The sequence below is a fragment of the Crocuta crocuta genome, unplaced genomic scaffold (genome assembly GCF_008692635.1).
Source record: "Crocuta crocuta isolate KB4526 unplaced genomic scaffold, BGI_CrCroc_1.0 scaffold255, whole genome shotgun sequence".
Classification (NCBI taxonomy): domain Eukaryota; kingdom Metazoa; phylum Chordata; class Mammalia; order Carnivora; family Hyaenidae; genus Crocuta; species Crocuta crocuta.
This window is the reverse complement of record NW_027530670.1, coordinates 1742601-1763185: the sequence shown is the minus strand read 5'-3', so window position 1 is coordinate 1763185 and position 20585 is coordinate 1742601. Positions and strand designations below refer to the sequence as shown.

General features: G+C 36.9%; 1 protein-coding gene across 2 annotated transcripts in view; it reads right to left on the bottom strand.

Annotated features, from left to right (window-relative positions):
• Window positions 1-20585, bottom strand: part of STK33 (serine/threonine kinase 33) — a 164681-nt gene that overhangs the window by 67190 nt on the left and 76906 nt on the right. For both annotated transcript variants that reach the window (XM_077769176.1, XM_077769177.1), the window contains exons 2-3: window positions 5193-5583; window positions 3599-3712 (exon numbers count right to left, since the gene is read on the bottom strand). In XM_077769176.1, coding sequence (XP_077625302.1) covers window positions 3599-3712; window positions 5193-5417 — 339 coding nt within the window. In that variant the 5' untranslated portion in view covers window positions 5418-5583. The remainder of the gene's footprint in view (window positions 1-3598; window positions 3713-5192; window positions 5584-20585) is intronic.

Here is a 20585-nt window from a genome sequence, read left to right as displayed (position 1 = left end):
ACCATGTAACTCATTTACACTTTCTTTTCTTTTGAATTTGGTTGAGGAAGTCAGTCTCCTTGATCCAAATCAATATCAGGGTAGTAATAAGACTTTCTGGTAGAATATGACAAAACATCTAAAGTAATGCCACTTAGGTGAAGCCTCTGCTGGGTCAGCAGACAAAGCCTTTCCTGGAGATGCTACTCTGTTTCTCTGCAACCACCTTCACCTTTGCCATGCAAGAGATATATTAGCTACTAGTCTTCATATCTTCTGCTGCTTACATTCTTGTCTTACTTTCATAAGAAAAGATTCAGTGTCCAACTACTTAACTTATCTCCTTCATGAAGGGGTCCCTTGACTTTGCACCATGGTAATTGTTTCATTATTTTGACTTCCCTCAGTATGTATGCATTGGTACTCAAGCATTATTATTACTCTCTTTCTTACAAATACTTCGGTTCATGTTTTTCTTCCAAGATGGTCTAGAAACTTAAGCTGTTTCTTCTGTATCCTTAGAAAGCCTACCCTGAAACTTTGTAGGTAAAATATTCATACTTAGCACATGGGAGGGAGGGAGAGATAGGAAGGAAGGGAGGGAAAGTAAAGATGGAGGGAGGGAGGAAGGAAAGAAGGAAGGAGGAAGAGTGTTCGGCTTCAACATGTTAGATTTTCCTTAAATAGTTCCTTGTGTACATATTTTGTACAAAAATGGACAAAACACAATTGCTCTTTTCTCAGAATTTGTAATCTACTCAAGAGATGAGATTATCACTTAAGTTATAAGTCTTAAGTTAAAAAAATACAAAACAACACTGGGGCCAGAGACCAGAGCTAGAATACTGGGAGAACTGGGGAAAACATTACAAAAGAGAAGGCTTCTGAGATCAGCATGTGAGGGAACAAAAGCAAATAATTGAGAATCTTTTTTCTATAATCCAAGCAAACAAAGCAAAGCAAGCATTCCAAAGGCACAGTAGTGCAAATATGGAATGAATGAATGAGTAAATGAATGAATCAATCAATAAATTCAGTCAGTAAACCAGCCAGCCAGGAACCTTCTGCATATATACACCTGTAAGAGAAATGACAGACCGACTATGTGGACTTGAACCCTGGAGTAAGAACTTTGGATTTATGGTCTTGAATGTTTTGAATGGCAACTCCTAGACTTATACAGGGTACCTCCTGCCCAGGTGATGGTTCCTGAGCCTGGACTTCCAGTGATTTATAATTACTTTGTCTCCTCATTCTTTCCACAACCACTTAATGGTGAGAATCAAAATCAGAAAAACTAAGATGACTAAAATAAGACAAAACATTTTATTTTTATTACATTTGTATGCAACTCCCAACTATGTATTATGAAAATGAGTAAAATCTCAATTTAAATGGTCATTTATGCCTTTTGTTTTCCACGGAACAAAATGATCTAAACTCTATAACCATTTCCCCAATTTTTCTTGTCCTTTAAAAACTAAACTCTCATTTGCTCCTTTAACATACAGAACTACATCTTGGACACAGTATTTTAACACTGTTTAAACAGGATATTTTAAATGAGGAATGGATATAGAAATAGCCCTATTACCCAACTAGTTTTATAAAATAATCTTTTTCTTCAACTAAGTGTTTTGACATCATTATATAATGGTGAAAATAAGGAGAAAATTACTTCTTGCTTATAATAATTTTAAGAGGATGCTATATAAATGGTAATATAGATCTGTTTTTATTGACATAGAATGATACAGTGTAGACTGTGAAAGCATATGATCCCATTATGAAAATGTGGGCATGTGGGGGTGCTGACATTGGTGTCTGGAAAGATGGTCATCTAAACATTAAGAGTAGCTATCACTGGATAGTAGAATTTTGGATAACTGTAATTCCTTTTTTTACTCTTCCAAAATGTTGAAAAACTTTAAAATGATCCTGTCCATTTAATGGGATGAGAAAAACTTCAGTTATGCTAGTTAAGGTTGTTTCCTTAAAAAATATGTATATATTTGAAATATTTCATATTTAAAATGGGGAAAAAACTGAAAAAAAGAATATGACATACATGCAAAGAAAAAATAAAAGTAATACACTTTAAAATTGGTTATATCTGGCTCATGACTTTTATTTTCTTCACTTTTCTATCTATATTTTCCTAATATTTTACCATGAACATATTTTGCTTTTAAAAAAGCTCCTATCACTAAATTTAAAATTCAGTAGTTGTGGAGTTTTTAAAAGTACAGGTTATTTATCTATTTTTTTTTAAGTTTATTTATCCACTTTGAGAGATAGACAGAGAGAGTGAGCAGGGGAGAGACATAGAGGGAGAGAATTCCAAACAGGTTCTGTGCCATCATTGCAGAGCCGGACACAGGGCTTGGACCCATGAACCATGAGACCATGACCTGAGCCAAAAGCAAGAGTTGGTCACTTAACCTATGGAGACACCTAGGCATCCCCCTCAAAAATACAGGCCTTTTATTTAAAGTGGTAGAATTAAATTTTTCAAGTTAGAATTCTCAGGAAGTTTTTCTGAAAACTTCAAGTAAATTGCAAAATATCTCTTAAAACAACTTTTGAAAGTTATTTAATGTTGGGGAGCCTGAGTGGCTAAATCAGTTAAGAGTTCAACTTTGGCTCAGGTCATGATCTTGCAGTCCGGGAGTTTCAGTCCCACCTTGGTCTCTGTGCTGACATCTCAGAGCCTGGAGCCTGCTTCAGATTCTGTGTCCCCCTCTCTGTTCCTCCCTCACTCACACTCTGTCTCTCTCAAAAATTAATAAATCTTTCTTTAAAAAAAGTTATTTAATGTTAATTCAATTTTCTTCTTCTAGTTGTTCTTATTGTGGTTCTTTTAATGTGATGTTAAGAACACATTTTAATTTCTAAAATTGTAACAATATTCAAACCATAATAATTAGAATCCTTAGAAGAGTAATATTGGTATCCATTCAACCACAGGCTAGAAAAAATGGAGGGGCCATGAGGGAAATTCTGGCCTCACTACCACTCATCAAGGAAATGAATAGCCAAACCATTTCAAGTCATCTGGTCTTTCTCTGTGTCTTCAAGAGGTCTACACAAAGACTCCAAGATTGTTCTCAGCAACAGGCAAAACCTAAAGACCAAAATGTTCTCATTTTACTAATAAAAATGTCCTCTGCGGGGGCGCCTGGGTGGCTTAGTCAGTTAAGCGTCCGACTTTCGCTTAGGTCGTGATCTTGCGGTTCGTGGGTTCGGGCCCCGCGTCGGGCTCTGTGCTGACTGCCAGCTCAGAGCCTGGAGCCTGTTTCAGTCTGTGACTCCCTCTCTCTCTGACCCTCCCCTGCTCACGCTGTCTCTCTCTCTCTCCCTCTCTCTCCTAGAAATAAATAAAAACATTAAAAAAAATTTTTTTAAATGTCCTCTGCTTTAATTAAAGTCTATTTGGTCCATTAATAAGCAGAAAAAATAATTAGTCTGCATTTTCTTTGGTAAAGACTTTGGCATACTTGAATCTGCTAAATTGTCTCTTTTCTTTCCTTCCTTTCCTTAGAGAATAATTTTTAAACCATTTTTGCCATTAACTATTGACTTAGAAGTTCCTAGAAGTTTCAGTTTGCTTTCTATATACCTGAATAGCAGCTCCATTGTCTATCCTTATGTGAGGAACTTTTCCCTCTGTAATGTTTCCCCGACTCCATTGTTGTTGAGATGGTTTTCTCTCCACATTGATGCTTTTTGAGGGCTTACACCAAAAGGAATAAAAAAATTAAGATATAATATACTTGTAGTAAAAATACAATACACTTGTGTCTTATCTTAACAAAATATAAACCCTAATTTAAATAATCTTTAATGTGTGCTGATATTTATTGTGTACAAGACAGCTTATTGTCTTTCTTCAAATTCTAAGTCCCATATGATTCATTGGCTTATTATGCTAAAAGAGACCATAAGAAGCCAGCATTCAATCTAATCACCTGAATCTAGGCAAGTCTACATGATAACCTGCATCACAAATCCATCAGAACTTCCCTGATGATTCTTCAAAATCACAAGAGAAAGCAACTTCAGTGCTTTCTCAATTACCCTTGTTTTAAAATATAACAGTCACCTCGATACCATGGAATACTACATGGCAATGAGAAACAATGAAATCTGGCCATGTGTAGCAACATGGATGGACCTTGAGGGTGTTATGCTGAGCGAAATAAGTCAGGCAGAGAAGGACAAATATCATATGTTTGCACGTATAGGAGGATTAGGAGGAACTTAACTGAGGAACAAGGGGGAGAAGAAGGGGGGAAATGGTGGGGTAAGGGGAGAGAGGCAAACCATGAGAGACTCTTGAATGCTGACAAAAACTGAGGACTGATGGATGTGGGGGGGAGGGGGGAGGGGCATGGAGGAGGGCACTTGTGGGGATGAGCACTGGGTGTTATGTGGAAACTAATTTGACAATAAACTATTTGTAAAAATACAATAAAATAAAATATAACAGTTACCTCGAATAGGTTATATATAAAAAATTATTGACCAAACAGTCACAAAATATCCTTTGAATGAAAATAATATAGTAATGAAATCAGAGAAGTCTATATGGCAATAACTATACTGTAATACAAATAAAAAATAATAGTTTGGGGTAAAAATTTGAAAAAGAGCTGGACATCTTTGAGGACTGAGAATCTTTTTAAAAACTGAACTGCTCTCAGTCTCCAAAGTTGTGCTATATCAACTACAATCTTCCACACTGCCTCTTCTCCATAAAAGTAAAATACCCCCAAACCAATCCAACCAGGTTGTCATAGATTGTAACAATATATATCGGTTTTGGAAAGTATATTTGATATTCCATCTAGATAACCAGGAATTGTCTTAAATAATAACCACACTATATTTCACTACAACAATGCCACCAAATTCAGATTTAATCCAACTTGAAAACCAATTCATTTCTGTATAAACCATTAAAAACTAGAGAAGCTGGAATAACATTCCAGATTATTCATGATCATGGAAAATAACTAATTGGCAGTGGATGGAATTATCATAAAAGAAATTACTAACCAATTTTGCTCACCTCTCACATAATCAAGAAATGTTCCTTTAATAGTTAAGAAGGCAATGATTTAGCTGACAAGGGCTCATGGGATATAGATGAAGCTAAGCTTGGGATTAGGAAATGGAATATCGTATTGGGATATAGAATCTTCAATATTTACCATATCTTTCACAGAGGCATTATCTGTGCTGGATTGGTTTTCTTTGTTTTTCTCTGATGAAACTACACATTCTGAGCTGACAATGCTTGATGCTTGGGACATTTCCACCACAGAGATTGGAGAAGGCCTTCTTTTACAGGCACATACATAAAATTCATCTTGCTTAGAAGTAGGTGAACAGTTGGAGCATTTTGCACATTGTTTACCAAAGCCACTACTGGCCATTTGCTTAACTCTGCAACAAAAGCAACTTGAAAGAAAGAAGTTTCTACTCCTTGAGGAAAAGAACCAGACCGAAAGATATAAGGTGAGCTGATGGTGAAAACTGTAACTTTCAGTTGGTGAGGTCTTTACAGTAATGATGCACTACACTTATATTCACACATGAGAGCTGCAGAAAGAAAATAAATAATAATTTAGAAGGTTCTTTCTCATTCTATCACCCTCCTATAAATCAGAGAAAAACTTTCTGCTAGCACCAAAAGCATCCTGCCTATACATCAAGAGTTAATATTTACAACACAATTAGGATGTATTTCTAAAAACCAATGGGTTTTCATCTTTGAAAATTTAATAACCATAGGGGTGCCTGGGTGGTTCAGTTGGTTAAGCGTCCAACTTCAGCTCACATCATGATCTCATGGTTCGTGGGTTCAAGCCCTGCGTCAGGCTCTGTGCTAACAGCTAGCTCAAAGCCTGGAGCCCGTTTTGGATTTTGTGTCTCCCTCTCTCTCTAACCCTCCCCTGTTAACACTGTCTCCCTCTCTCAGAAATAAATAGAAAACATTAAAATTTTTTTAATTTTAAAAGATTTTTAAAAAATTAATAACCATAAAATTGTTGAAAAGCATGGTCTAGGGAAATCAGTTTGGTGAGTTGACATCAATTTTTTTTAATTCTAAGAGGATAATATGAGTATTTTGCATACATCTTTGGTAACTTCTATAAAACTTCTAATTATATAGATACATATGTAGAGAATATTTGTGTCTGTGTATGTACTGAGTCACAGTATAAGACATATTTTTTATTGAAGTATAACTGACATACAAGAGTATATTAGTTTAAGGTGTACAACATAATGATTCGACATTTATATACATTATAAAATTATCACCATAAGTCTAGTTACCATCTGTGAGCATAAAAAGTTATTATAATATTAACTACCTTTCCTTTGCTGTACTTTTTACATCCCTGTGACTTATAACTGGAAAACTGTATCTTTTAATCCCTTTCACCTGTCTCACCCATCCACTGCCTCTTCTTAATGTGGGCTGTGGTAAAAAAAAAAATAAAAATAAATAATAAAGCCTTGAAAATAGTGATGTAAAACATTCATTATTGTGGTTTCAAAATCTAAACCTTACTCAGGTTATTATTAGGGCAAATTCATACTAACACCTTCACAAAGGAGTAGATAATTTGATTTTATAAAACTACTTATTACTAATTCTCTAAGGCAATATTAGAAATATCTTCATTTTTATACTCAAATAGCAAAAAAAAAAAAAAAGACCTATTGAACTCTTGGGTGCTATTTTTACTGAGCATAGAAACAGGTATGCCCACTATACTGGGCATACTCTATCTAACTAGAGTTATTGGCAGCTATAAGGTGGCAAGTTGGAAAGATGTGAGCTAAGGAAGGAGGGAGAAATGTGTTTGCAGTACGTATAAGAGAAACCTTAAGAAACATCCAGAAGTAACTGGGAGTACATTATTAGGGTTTTTTTAAATCCATACTATTTCTGATATTACATAAAAGTACATTTTGTAGTCACAGATTGATAAGGCTAGGGATGTATGGAATATATTTTTGCCCTTTGAACTGGAATAAGCTTGACCAGGAAAGGAAATTAGATATATTTATTTCAGTAAAGAAATGTCTTGTTGGTTTTAGTTGTTTAGGACTAGTTTTCTAATCAGAAATGAGTGACCTTTTATCAATTCTTATCTATTGTGATTATATTTTTTCTTATTGGATCTTTTGGTGTGTTGTATTCTTTAAAAAGATTTCCTAATATTAAGGCATTCTTACACTTATAGTAAGAACCCTACATGATCATGATGGATGATTTTTCTAATGCTAAAAAGCTGATAAATTTGTATTTTGGGCTTTCAATTACATTCATGCAATCCCTATCTAAATAACAGAGGTATTCTTCACAGAGCAAGGAGAAACAATCCAAAAATTTGTATGGAAAATAAAAAGGCCCCAAATAGCCAAAGCAATCTTGAAAAAGAAAACCAAACCTGGAGACATCACAATCCTGGACTTCAAGATGTATTACAAAGCTATAATCATCAAGACAGTATGGTACTGGCACAAAAACAGACACTCAGCTCAATGGAACAGAACAGAAACCCCAGAAATGGACCCACAAACATATGGCGAACTAATCTTTGACAAAGCAGGAAAGAATATCCAATGGAATAAAGACAGTCTCTTCAGCAAATGAGGCTGGGAAAATGAGACAGTGACATGCAGAAAAATGAACCTCAACCACTTTCTTACACCATACACAAAAATAAATTCAAAAAGGATGAAAGACCTAAATGTAAGACAAGAAGCCATCAAAATCCTAGAGGAGAAAAGCAGGCAAAAACCCCTTTGACCTTAGCTGCAGCAACTTCCTACTCAACACATCTCTGGAGGCAAGAGAAACATAAGCAAAAATGAACTTTTGAGACATTATCAAAATAAAAAGCTTCTGCAACAGCCAAGGAAACAATCAGCAAAACTAAAAAGGAACCGACAGAATGGGAGAAGATATTTGCAAATGACATATCAGATAAAGGGTCAGTATCCAAAATCTATGAAGAACTTCTCAAACTCAACATCCAAAAAAACCCAAATAATCCAGTGAAGAAATGGGCAAAAGACATGCATAGACACTTGTCTTAAGAAGACATCCAGATGGCCAAATGACACATGAAAAGATTCGCAACATCACTCATCATCAGGGAAATACAAATCAAAACCACGAGATATCATCTCACACATGACAGAATGGTTAACATTAACAACAGATGTTGGCGAGGATGCGGAGAAAGAGGAACCCTTTTGCACTGTTGGTGGGAATGCAAACTGGTGCAGCCACTCTGGAAAACAGTATGGAGGTTCCTCAAAAAATTAAAAATAGAACTACCCTATGACCCAGCAATTGCTTCACTAGGTATTTTTCTAAGGGATACAGGTGTGCTGTTTTAAAGGGGCACCTGCACTCCAATATTTATGCAGCACTATCGACACTAGCCAAATTATGGAAAGAGCCCAAATGTCCATCAACAGATGAATGGATAAAGAAGATGTGGTATACATATACAATGGAGTATTACTCAGCAATCAAAAAGAATGAACTCTTGCCATTTGCAACTACACGGATGGAACTAGAGGGTATTATGCTAAGGGTGAAAATAGTTGATCAGAGAAAGACAAACATCATATGACTTCACTCATATGAAGAATTTAATAAACAAAACAGATGAACATAAGGGAAGGGAAGCAAAAATAATATAAAAATAGAGAGGGGACCAACACATAAGAGTCTCTTAAATACAGAAAACAATGTTGGTTGCTAGAGGGGTTGTCCGAGGGGGATAGGCTAAATGGGTAAGAAGCATTAAGGAATCTACTCCTGAAATCATTGTTGCACTATATGCTAACTAATTTGGGTGTTAATTAATTAATTAATTAATTAATTTTTAAAAATTACATTCATAAGTTAAACTGGTCTGTAATTTTCCTTTCAGCCATCTTTGTTACTTTTGATACAAGCTTGTGGCTAGCTTCATAAAATAAGTTGGCTATCTTCCATTTCACAATGTTTGGTAACAATTTGTATAGCAGAGAATCTACAGGAAAAATATCCCAGGATGATAGGATTTCATGAAAGAATTTTTTGAGAGAGAGAGAGTGCACAAGAGCATTAGCTGGGGAGGGGCAGAGGAAGAGAGAGAGAGAGAATATAAAGCACAGAGAGGAGCCCAACACGGGGCTGTATCACACCACCATGAGATCATGACCTGAGCTGAAATCAAGACTTAGACACTTAACTGACTGAGCTACCCAGGTACCCCATGAAAGATATTGCTAGTAGGTTATCCAATGTTGATTCTCCCATTATTGTTTACTAACAGAATCCTGATTTTGACCAGGGCTACCACGTACATTTATTTAAAAATCTTCCATTTCTGGGGCACCTGGGTGGCTCAGTCAGTTAAGCATCTGACTTTGGCTCAGGTCATGATCTCACAACTTGTGAGTTCTAGTCTCGTGTTGGGCTCTGTGCTGACATCTCAGAGCCTGGAGCCAGCCTTGGATTCTGTATCTTCCTCTCTCCCTCTCTGCCTCTCCCTGCTTGTGCTCTCTCTCTCACAAAAATAAATAAACATTTTAAAAACTGTTTTAGACAATAATAAAATAAAAATCTTCCATTTCCCAGTCTCTTTGGTAGCTTAGAGCTGGCCATATGACTTATTACCATGAACTTTATAGAGTGCAAGCAATACTGTACTTAAAACTTGCATTTGTAAACCTTTATTTAAAAACAGAAAAAGCATAAAAATATACATGATCTGGGGTGCCTGGGTGGCTTAGTCGGTTAAGCATCCGACTTTCGCTTAGGTCATGATCTCGCGGTTCGTGGGTTCGAGCCCCGCGTCGGGCTCTGTGCTGACTGCCAGCTCAGAGCCTGGAGCCTGTTTTGGAGTCTGTGACTCCTTCTCTCTCTGACCCTCTCCTGCTCAGGCTGTTTCTCTCTCTCTCCTAGAAATAAATAAAACATTAAAAAATTTAAAAAAAATAAAAATATACATGATCAGTCAAGTCAAAAAAAAGAGAAAAACATGATTAAAGAATACAATTTAAGATGAACAGAAAAGACAAAGAACTATGCTTTTGTTGATTTTTGCCTATAAGGCCCCAAATTAACAGACTTCTCACTATCACTCCAAGTACACATCTTACCATTACCTCCCTTGTTCTAGGTATGCTAGCATCCTCGGTGTTCCTCGAATATGTCAACCAAATTCTGTTCTTATGGCTTTGGCCCTTCTGTTTCCTTTGCCTAAGATGCTCTTCCCACAGACAATTGCATGGCTTGCTCCCTCTCTTCATGGTGTGGTTACTGTTCATTTGAGAGAACTTTTCTAACCATGTCATCTGAAACAGCAGGTCCATTCACTCTGTCCTCTTGCCTTGCTTTATTTTTATTCACAGCACTTATCATTTCATTCAAGAAGTTCTCTACAAAGTTCTTTCCTACTTTTAGGGACCAGATGATTCCCATATAAACTATTTCAGGGTAATGAAAAGCCATCCAATTCATTTCACTCCATAAGAATAACCAAAACCTGACCATGGCCATTCTCAAAAAAGAAAAAGCCACTCTTACAAGCCAATCTTATTTGTGAATAGATGCAAAAATCCCAAATGCTATACTTCTATTAACCCCAGATAATGTGTACACCATAGTTTAAGATTTCAGATAGAAATAAGGGCAAGTCATCCTAATAAGTATGACCTCATCAAAGTTGTGTGAAAAAAATTCTCCTGCTGTGATCAAAACTCATAATGGCAAGCACTGGAAAAGACAGATAAAAAGCACCCTCCAGAGAGGTGACGGGAAAAAAGAATGCAACTGATGCCACTGAACACACACACACACACACACAAACACACACACACACCCCTCTTAAAAATGATAGACCTTGTTTTTCAAGTATATGTCGCAAGACAAAGAAAACCCAGAATATAACTGTATACACTTTGCAAAATGATTTAACTTCAGGCCTTGGAAGAAACTGCTTTACATTTCAAGTTAAATATAAAGCCTGCAACCATCAGTGACTCAGAGCAGTCAAGTAGATCTGCAAATAACAGCCTTTCTATGTAGGAAAACTATTGTTTTCTCTCTGGAGGTGTAGAAAAGTCACATGTAAGATGTGTAAGGCATCGTTTTATGCATGCATTAAGAATAGTGACTTTATAGTGTTTTTAGATAAGAAACTGAAAGAAGAGTTCAGAATGTAAAGGTTTATTTGAAGTATAGTTGAGTTCCTTCATTATAAATAGTACTCCTAAAAGCATGCTTTCCATATCCTTCAAGTTTTACTGTATATCCATCCACAAACTTGCAACAGAATCTGTACATAATAAATTTCCCATTTTCAAGATGGGTTTTTTTTTGTGGATCTTAAAACAATTATCTTTTTCTTAGCTCTGCTCAGAAAGCATTTCTTTTAATTTTTCCATCAATTTCTCAAAATGAATCACATTTTCATCATATTACTAACACCGATGGACACTTCTGAGTACCTTCTGGCTCCAGTTTCTGATGTCTCCATTGCTCTCAACACATCTAGGAGCTATGCTCACAAGGCACAGGAATTCCAGTTACTCACTAAGTTTCTTTTCTGCTCTCCTACCTACCAACCACTACATCTACTAAAGTCATGTCCTACTTTCTTACCACAGAGATTTTAAAACAATGGGTTGAACAGCTGCATGCAAAATTTCTTAACAAGAACTAGATTTCAAATTTAATTTCTTTTTGGCTGGCTGAATTCTAATCATTATAGCTTAAAAACCAAAATAGAACAAATGTTTACTCACATTTATTTCTTTCTCATTTATGAATTGATTTGAAAGATTTCTTACTAAAATAAATCTACTATCCAGCAGTCCAAATGATGTCATTCATATTTTACAGGCATAAACTTAATCAAGCATTGCAAACCTAACATATCTTTATGTAAACACAAAGATGAATAGCTCTTTTTCTATGGAATCATGGAATTATGTTTAAACAGGACTTTAGGTACAAAAAAAAGATAGCAGAAAACCAAAGAAGCTTCTGCTATAATAGTGTTTCTTTGTATCTCCAAAGACTGGACAACATAGGTGTCAGACATGATGTAAACAAATAAAGTAAGTACAAATTATGTCAGTATTTAACTAAAGTGTGAGCTTTCTTTTGACTAAAGGTTTTCATTTTATTTTCAGAACTAAGACAAGTCAATGGAACAACTCTGAGACGGAAAATCTCTGAGCTTTTATTTAAGCATAAAAAGGTGTCTTACATATTGGCCCTAGAAGATACACTCACAGCAATTTCCGCCAGAAAATGAACACAAGAATGGTTTTAGGAGATATAACTAGCTACAATTTTCTTTCCCAAAAGCAATTTTTAGTTTTCTTTGCTAAGACTGTGTCTACAAGGAACCTAAACAGTCAGTCAATTCCGTCTAAAATGTATTCTATTCAAGTGAAGAAAAAAAACCTTCCGGATTGTCTGACATTATGCAGACCAAGTTGAATGACTGTATCTTCACTTTTCAACTACATGTTTTCCCAACATGCTCATAGAGCCGAAGACGGGCCAGATGAGCTTCCTAGATCATAGTGTTATATTTGCAAGGAGACCAGCGCTTGTTCACTATTTCCATTTAGGGCATGATTAGGGAAATGAGTGTGTGTTGTCTTATAAGACAGTTTACAATATGTTTAAAATTTATGTCATTACAGAGATGGTTACGGAATGTTTAATAGCTGATATGTGCTGTTATGTTTTTTCCTATTTTAATTTGCATAATATTCTTCACTGATTGGGCTGTAATCTAGAGGGACAGTTTTTAATGGGGTCCCCATACTAGCAGTTTAAGATACGAACAGAGATTTCACTAAGAAAGTTTGGCTTAAAGAGATTGGAGAAAATCAAGAAACCTCTCCCTGATTTTTTTTTCTGGTTGCTGTCCAGTGTCTTTTTCTCCCTGTACATTACAAGTAACCTGAAGTCGGGTACCTTTCTGCCAGCACAGGCATGTCCTTATACAAAATGAAAATTTCTGAGTGTTCATTTTCTGGGAGAGAGCCAGAATCACTAATCACTTAGCAGAAAAATAGGCAGATGTATAGGAAGAGTCATCAAAGAGATAGGTCACATGAAGGAGGGATATCTTAAAGAAAATGTGAAGGATCTCTTCATAAATATGAAGAGCATTAGGCATAAGGAATTAGACTTCTGTGTGATTCAAAACAAGAGTACATGCCAATCTAATATAAAAGGTTTCCTAACATTTACAACTATTAAATATAAAAGGAAAAACTCTCTCTCAGTCACTAGAAGTGTCCAAGCAGAGGATGGAAAGTCAGTTGGCAGGAAACCATAGGTCTCTACGTATACACTAGGATATCTTGAGGTTCCTTCTAGTCCTAACAGTCTACAAAGATGAATCACTTCTAATGATCAACTGAAGTGAAACAGACATTTTTTAAAAATTTAAATCCAAGTTAGTTAACATATGGTGATATAATGGTCTCAGGAGTAGAACTTAGTGATTCATGACTTACATATAACACCCAGTGTTCATCCCAACAAGTGCCCTCCTTAATACCATCACCCATTTAGCCCATCCCCCACTCAACACCCTGCCAATAATGCTGTTTGTTCTCTGTATTTAAGAGTCTCTTATGGTTTGCCTCCCTCTCTGTTTTCATCTTATTTTTACTTCCCTTTCCCTATGTTCATCTGTTGTGTTTCTCAAATCCCACATATGAGAGAAATCATGTTTTATCTGTCTTTCTCTCCATGTCCCTCCATGCTGTTACAAATGGCAAGATTTCATTCTTTTTGATCACCAAGTAACATTCCATTGTATATGTATACCATATCTTCTTTATCCATTCATCAGTCAATGGATATTTGGGCACTTTCCATAATTCGGCTATTGTCGATAGCACTCCTATAAACATTGGGGTGCATGTACCTCTTTGAATCAGCATTTTTGTGTCCTTTGGATAAATACCTAGTAGTGCAATTGCTGGGTCATAGAGTACTTCTATTTTCAGTTTTTTGAGGAACTTTCACACTTTACCAGAGTGGCTGTACCAGTTTGCATTCCCACCAACAGTGCAAAAGGGTTCCTCTTTCTCTGTACCCTTGCCAACATCTGTTGTTGTCTGAGTTGTTAATGTTAGCCATTCTGTCATGTGTGAGGTGGTATCTCGTGGTTTTGATTTGTATTTCCCTGATGATGAGTGATGTTGAGCATCTTTTCATGTGTCTGTTAGCCAATGTGTCTGATAGATGGGAATTGGGATGTCTTCTTTGGAAAAGTGTCTATTCATGACTTCTGCCCATTTCTTCACTGGATTATTTGTTTACTGGGTGTTGAGTTTGATAAGCTCTTCATAGATTTTGGATACTAACCCTTTTATCTGATATGTCATTTGCAAATATCTTTTCCCATTCCATCACTTGCCTTTTCATTTTGTTGATTGTTTTCTTTGCTGTGCAGCTTTATATCTTGATAAGGTCCCAACAGTTCATTTCTGCTTTTCTTTCCCTTGCCTCAGGAGACATGTCAAGTAAGAAGTTGCTGTGGCCGAAGTCAAAGAGGTGTTAGCTGTTTTCTCCTCTAGGTTTCCTATATTATGTTTAGACCTTTCATCCGATTTGAATTTATTTTTGTGTATGGTGTAAGAAAGTGGTCCAGTTTCATTCTTCTGCATGTTGCTGTCCAGTTTTCCCAGCACCATTTGCTGAGGAGACTTTTTTTCAATGAATACTCTTTCTTGCTTTGTTGAATATTAGTTGGCCATACATTTATGGGTCTATTTCTGGGTTCTCTATTGTGTTCCATTGATCTATGTGTCTATTTTTGTGCCAGTACCATATTGTCTTGATTACAGCTTTGTAATACAGCTTGAAATCCAGAATTGTGAGGACTCCAGCTTTGTTTGTTTTGTTTTGTTTTTTCAACATTACTTTAGCTATTTGGGATCTTTTCTGATTCCATACAAATTTTAGAATTCTTTGTTCTAGCTCCATGAAGAATTCTGGTGTTATTTTGATAAGGACTGCATTGAATGTGTAGATTGCTTTGGGTAGTATAGACATTTAACAATATTTGTTCTCCCATTCCATGAGCATGGAATGTTTTTCCATTCTTTGTGTCTTCTACAATTTCTTTGATAAGCTTCAGTGTACAGATCTTTTACCTCTTTGGTTCAGTTTATTCCTAGGTATCTTATGGCTTTTGGTGAAATTATAAATGGGATCAATTCTTTGATTTCCTTTTCTGCTGCTTCATTACTGGTGTATTGAAATTCAACCAGTTTCTGTACATTGGTTTTATATCCTGCTACATTGCTGAATTCATTTATCAGCTCTAGCAGTATTTGGTGGAATCTTTCAGGTTTTCCACAGAGTATGATGATATCTGCAAAGAGTGAAAGTTTGACTTCTTCCTTGACTATTTGGATGTTTTTAATTTCTTTTTGTTGTCTGACTGCTGAGGCTAGGACTTCCAGTACTATGTTGAACAACAATGGTGAGAGTGGACATCCCTGTCCTGTTCCTGACCTTAGGGGGAAAGCTCTCAGTTTTTCCCCACTGAGGATCAAATTCGCAGTGGGTCTTTCATATATGCCCTTTGTGGTCTTAAGGTATGTTCCTTCTATCCCTACTTTCTTTCTTTTTAATGTTTATTTACTTTTAGAGAAAAAAAAAGAGAGACCAAACAGGAGTGGGGGAGGGACAGAGAGAGAGATAGACAAAAACACAGAATCTGAAGCAGGCTCCACACTCTGAGCTGTCAGCGCAAAGCCTGATGCTGGGCTTGAACCCACAAACTGAGATCATAACTTGAGCTGAAGTTGGACACTCAACAAATTGAGCCACCCAGGCACCCCTCTTTACTTTCTTGAGGGTTTTTATCGATGCTGTATTTTGTCAAATGCATCTGCATCTATTGAGAGAATCATATGGTTCTCATCTTTTCTTTTATTAATATGGTATATCCTGGTGGTTGATTTGCAAGTCCTGAACCAGTCCTGCAACCCAGGAATGAATCCCACTTGATCATGGTAAATAATACTTTTAATGTACTGATGATTTCAATTTTCTAGTATCTTATTGAGAATGTCTGCATCTAGGTTCATCAGGGACATTGACCTATAAGTCTTTTTAGTAGGGTCTTTGTCTGGTTTTGGGATCAAGGTAATGCTGGCTTCATAGGATGAGTTTGGAAGCTTTCCTTCCATTTCTATTTTTTGGAACAGTTTGAGAATAGGTATTAACTCTGCTTTAAATGTCTGGTAGAACTCCCCTGGGAAGCCATCTGGCCCAGGACTCTTGGTTGTTGGGAGATTTATTTTTGAATACTGATTCAATTTCTTTGCTGATTATGGGTCTGTAAAAATTTTCTATTTCTTCCTGTTCCAGTTTTGATAGTTTATATGCTTCTAGGAATTTGTCCATTTCTTCCAGATTTCCCAGTTTGTTAGCATATAAATTTTCATAGTATTCTCTTATCTTTTTTGTATTTCTGTGGTGTTTGTTGTGATTTCTCCTCTTTCATTCATTATTTTATCTATTTGGGTCCTTTCTCCTTTCTTTTTGTTAAGTCTGGCCAGTGGTTTATCAATTTTATTAATTCTTTCAAATTCTTAGTTTCATTTACCTGTTCTACTGGGTCTTTTTTGTTTCTATATTATTTATTTCTGCACTAATCTTTATTACTTCCCTTCGTCTCTTGCTTTAAGTTTTATATGCTGCTCCTTTTCTAGGCCCTTTAGGTGTAAGGTTAGATTGTATATTTGGGACCTTTCTTGCTTCTTGAAATAGGCCTGAATTGCAATATACTTTCCTCTTAGGACTGCCTTTGCTGTATCCCAAAGGGTTTGGACTGCTGTGTTTTCATTTTCATTGGTTTCCATGTGTTTTTAAATTTCTTCTTTAATTTCCTGGTTAACTCATTCGTTTTTTAGTAGGATGTTCTTTAACCTCCATGTATTTGAGGGCTTTCCAAATTTTTTCTTGTGATTGACCTGAAGTTTCATAGTATTATGATCTGAAAATATGCATGGTATGATCTTAATCGTTTCATACCCATTGAGGGCTAATTTGTGACCAAGTATGTGATCTATTCTGGAGAATGTTCCATGTGCACTCAAGAAAAATGTGTATTCTACTGTTTTAGGGTGAAATGTTCTGAATATATCTGTTAAGTCCATCTGGTCCAGTGTGTCATTCAAAGCCATTGTTCCCTTGTTAATTTTCTGCTTAGATGATCTGTCCATTGCTGTACGTGGGGTATTAAAGGTCTCCTACTATTACTGCATTATTATCAATGAGTTTTGTCATGTTTGTTATTAATTGATTTATATATTTGGGTGCTTTCACATTGGGAGCATAAATATTTACAACTGTTGGATCTTCTTGATGGATAGATCTCTTAATTATGATATAATTTCCTTTTCATCTCTTGTTACAGTTTTTGTTTTAGAATCTAGTTTGTCTGATATAAGTATGGCTACTCTGGTCTTCATCTGACATTCATTAGCATAATAGATGGTTCTCTATTCCCTCACTTTCAATCTGCAGGTGTCTTTAGGTCTAAAATGAGTCTCTTGTAGGCAGCATATAGATGATCTTGTTTTATTTTTAAATCCATTCTGATACCCTATGTCTTTTGATTGGAGCATTTAGTCCATTTACATTCAGAGAGACTGTTAAAAGCTATGAATTTAGGGCCATTGTGTTATCTGTAGAGTTGATATTTCTTGTGATATTTTCTGGTCCTTTGGAGTCTTTGTTGCTTTTGGTCTTTTTTTTTTTTTTTTTTCCTCCACTCAGAGAATTCCCCTTAAAATTTCTTACAGGGCTGGTTTAGTGGTCATGAACTCCTTTAGTTTTCCTTGTCTGGAAAACTCTTTATCTCTCCTATTCTGAATGACAACTTCACTGGATAAAGAATTCTTGGCTACATATTTTTCCCTTTCAGCACATTGAATATTTCCTACCATTCCCTTTTGGCCTGCCAAGTTTCAGTGGAAGGTCTGCTGCTAACCTTATTTGTGTACCCTTGTAAGTGAAGGACCTTTTATCCCTAACTCCTTTCAGAATTCCCTTTATCTTTGTATTTTGCAAGTTTCATTATGAGATGTCATGGCATTGACCTGTTTTCGTTGATTTGAGGAGTTCTCACTGCCTCTTGGACTTGAATACCTGTTTCCTTCCCCAGATTAGGAAAGCTCTCAGCTACAATTTGTTCAAATAAACCTTCTACCCCTTTTCCTCCACTCTTCTTTTTCTGAGACTCCTATGATACACATATTATTTCATTTTATGGAATCACTAAGTTCCCTAAGTCTCTCCTTATCATCTAATAGTTTCCTTTCCCTCTTCTTTTTAGGTTCATTATTTTCCATAATTTTATCTTCTATATCACCTATTCTCTCCTCTGATTCTTCATTCTTCATTGTGACTGCATCTAGTCAGTTTTGCCTCTCAGTTGTATCATCTTTTATTTCAGCCTGGTTAGTTTTTAGGTCTTTGGTCTCTGCAGCAAGGGTTTCTCTAGTGTCTTCTATGCTTCTTTCAACCCCAGCTCATATGAGTGTTGTTCTAAATTCCTGTTCATATATATTGTTTTTTTCTGTTGTGAGCAAGTCCCTGGCTGTGATTTCTTCTTTACCTTTCTTTTGGGGAGAATTCCTCTGTCTTGTCATTTTAGTTAAGCTTCTGTCTTTTAAAAGCTTATTATATTTCCTGCACCTGAGAGTACTACTATATTAAAAAGGGGTCATACACTGTCCAGGGCATGGCACTTCAAGAAGTGTCTCTGATGTATGCTGTGTGCACTTGCTGTTGCATTGTGGCCACTCTTTCCCCCTGGTCAGTCCTCTGCAGAGCTCCTCCTTCCTTGCAGTAGAGAGTGTTTGGACCTTTAACTAGGTGTGCTTTGATTTGTTTGTTAGAATAAGTCTGGAAAAAAAGATGGGAAAAGCCTGATCCCTCCCAAAAGAGAAAAAGAACAGGAATGAAAAAAACCAAATAGGGAATCAAAAAACTATAAGGGTGATTCCAAAGAAAAAGAAAGGAAAAAAAAAAAGAAAGAAATAAAAATTGATCTGAGAGAGAGAGAGAGAGAGAGAGAGAGAGAGAGATTAAACAAACAAGAAACTATGAGCCTGATTCCAAAAGAAATAAAGAAAGGGAAAAAAAGTAATTCTGGTCTTGGTTCCACCAGAACTCAAGTGTTGTTTTGAAGCACTTGATTTTTAGTGAACTTGGTGCTTTAGGCTGCTGGCTGTGCTGGTCTTCTGGAGAAGAGACCTGCTGTAGTGGGCCAGAGTCAGTCTTGCCCCAGCAAATAAGCAGTTGGCAGGCTGTGGGGGGTGGGGGAGGGGTGGGATTTGGTGTAAGCTGGTCCCATCTCCACTAGGGGCCGCTGTGCTGCTCTATAAAGTCCCACAGTGTTGGTGTTGCGGGGAAAATGGTGCCACCCCAATCTCTCATCTCGAGGAGATCTCACACCCCCTCACTGTTCAGGCAGCCCTCACAGAAAAGTGAGGGCGGTCAGCTTGCCCTGCACCACAACTCTCCTGCATTTCTCTCTTTCTCTCCACAAGACTGGGATTCAAACCTCGAAGTCTTAAAGGACTAGGTACCATGTGGACTCCTGAGCAGAGCCTCTCTACACTGTGTCTGATGTCCTTTGTCCCAGAAAAAGTACCATGCCTGCACAGTGCATGGAATCTATGGTGTAGTACCACTAAAAGCAGCAAATGTTATATTCCTTCTGGGTGTGCCTTTTTCCCCTCCTGATGAAAAGCCTCTTCCTGGTACCTAAAGGGTCTTCTGTCCTTAGAGAGGCAATATACCCTCTTCCAAATGTACTCCAGGAAGGAGAATGTTCTCTTCCAATGTGCCCTGGAGATCCCTATGCCAGGCTATGCATTCCAGGGCTAGCTCCCTCCTTCTCCTGAGAAGTGCACTCCACAGCTCTGTTCCAGAGAAAGCTGCACAATTCTAAAATCTCCCAGTTAGAGCTCCATACATTGTTTGCAAAAAACTGCATCACTCACTACTTCTTGATCCCCAGTCCATGGTCCAGAGATATTTGTCTCTTGTGTGAACCCAATGGTGCACTCACTCAACCCCTTTCTTACTCTCCCTTTTGTCTCTCTATTGAAAGGGTTCCCTCCCCTTACAGTACCACCATTTTTCTCTCCCCTAATTCACTTCTATGCACCTTGCACCTGCCACACTTTCTTCCTCCAACTTTGGAGATCCTTCTGCCACTCAACAGAACAATTTCCTAGGTGTTTCAAGTGATCTGATTTCAAAACAGCTGTGAGTGAGGGACAAGGAAAGCCCACGGTCCCCCTACTTCTCATTCATCTTTGGTGAAGCAGACATTTAAAAGAACCAAAGTGGTAGCTGACTTCACCTCCATTATGGAGGTTCAATATTATCATGGGGATCTTATTTTCCTACCACAGACCAGGCCAAACTAGTTACAGCCTCCAAATTCACCTCAGCCCATCTGAATTTCATCTGTAATAGAATAGCATGGTTGGAATTTACCATGGTGGCAGGG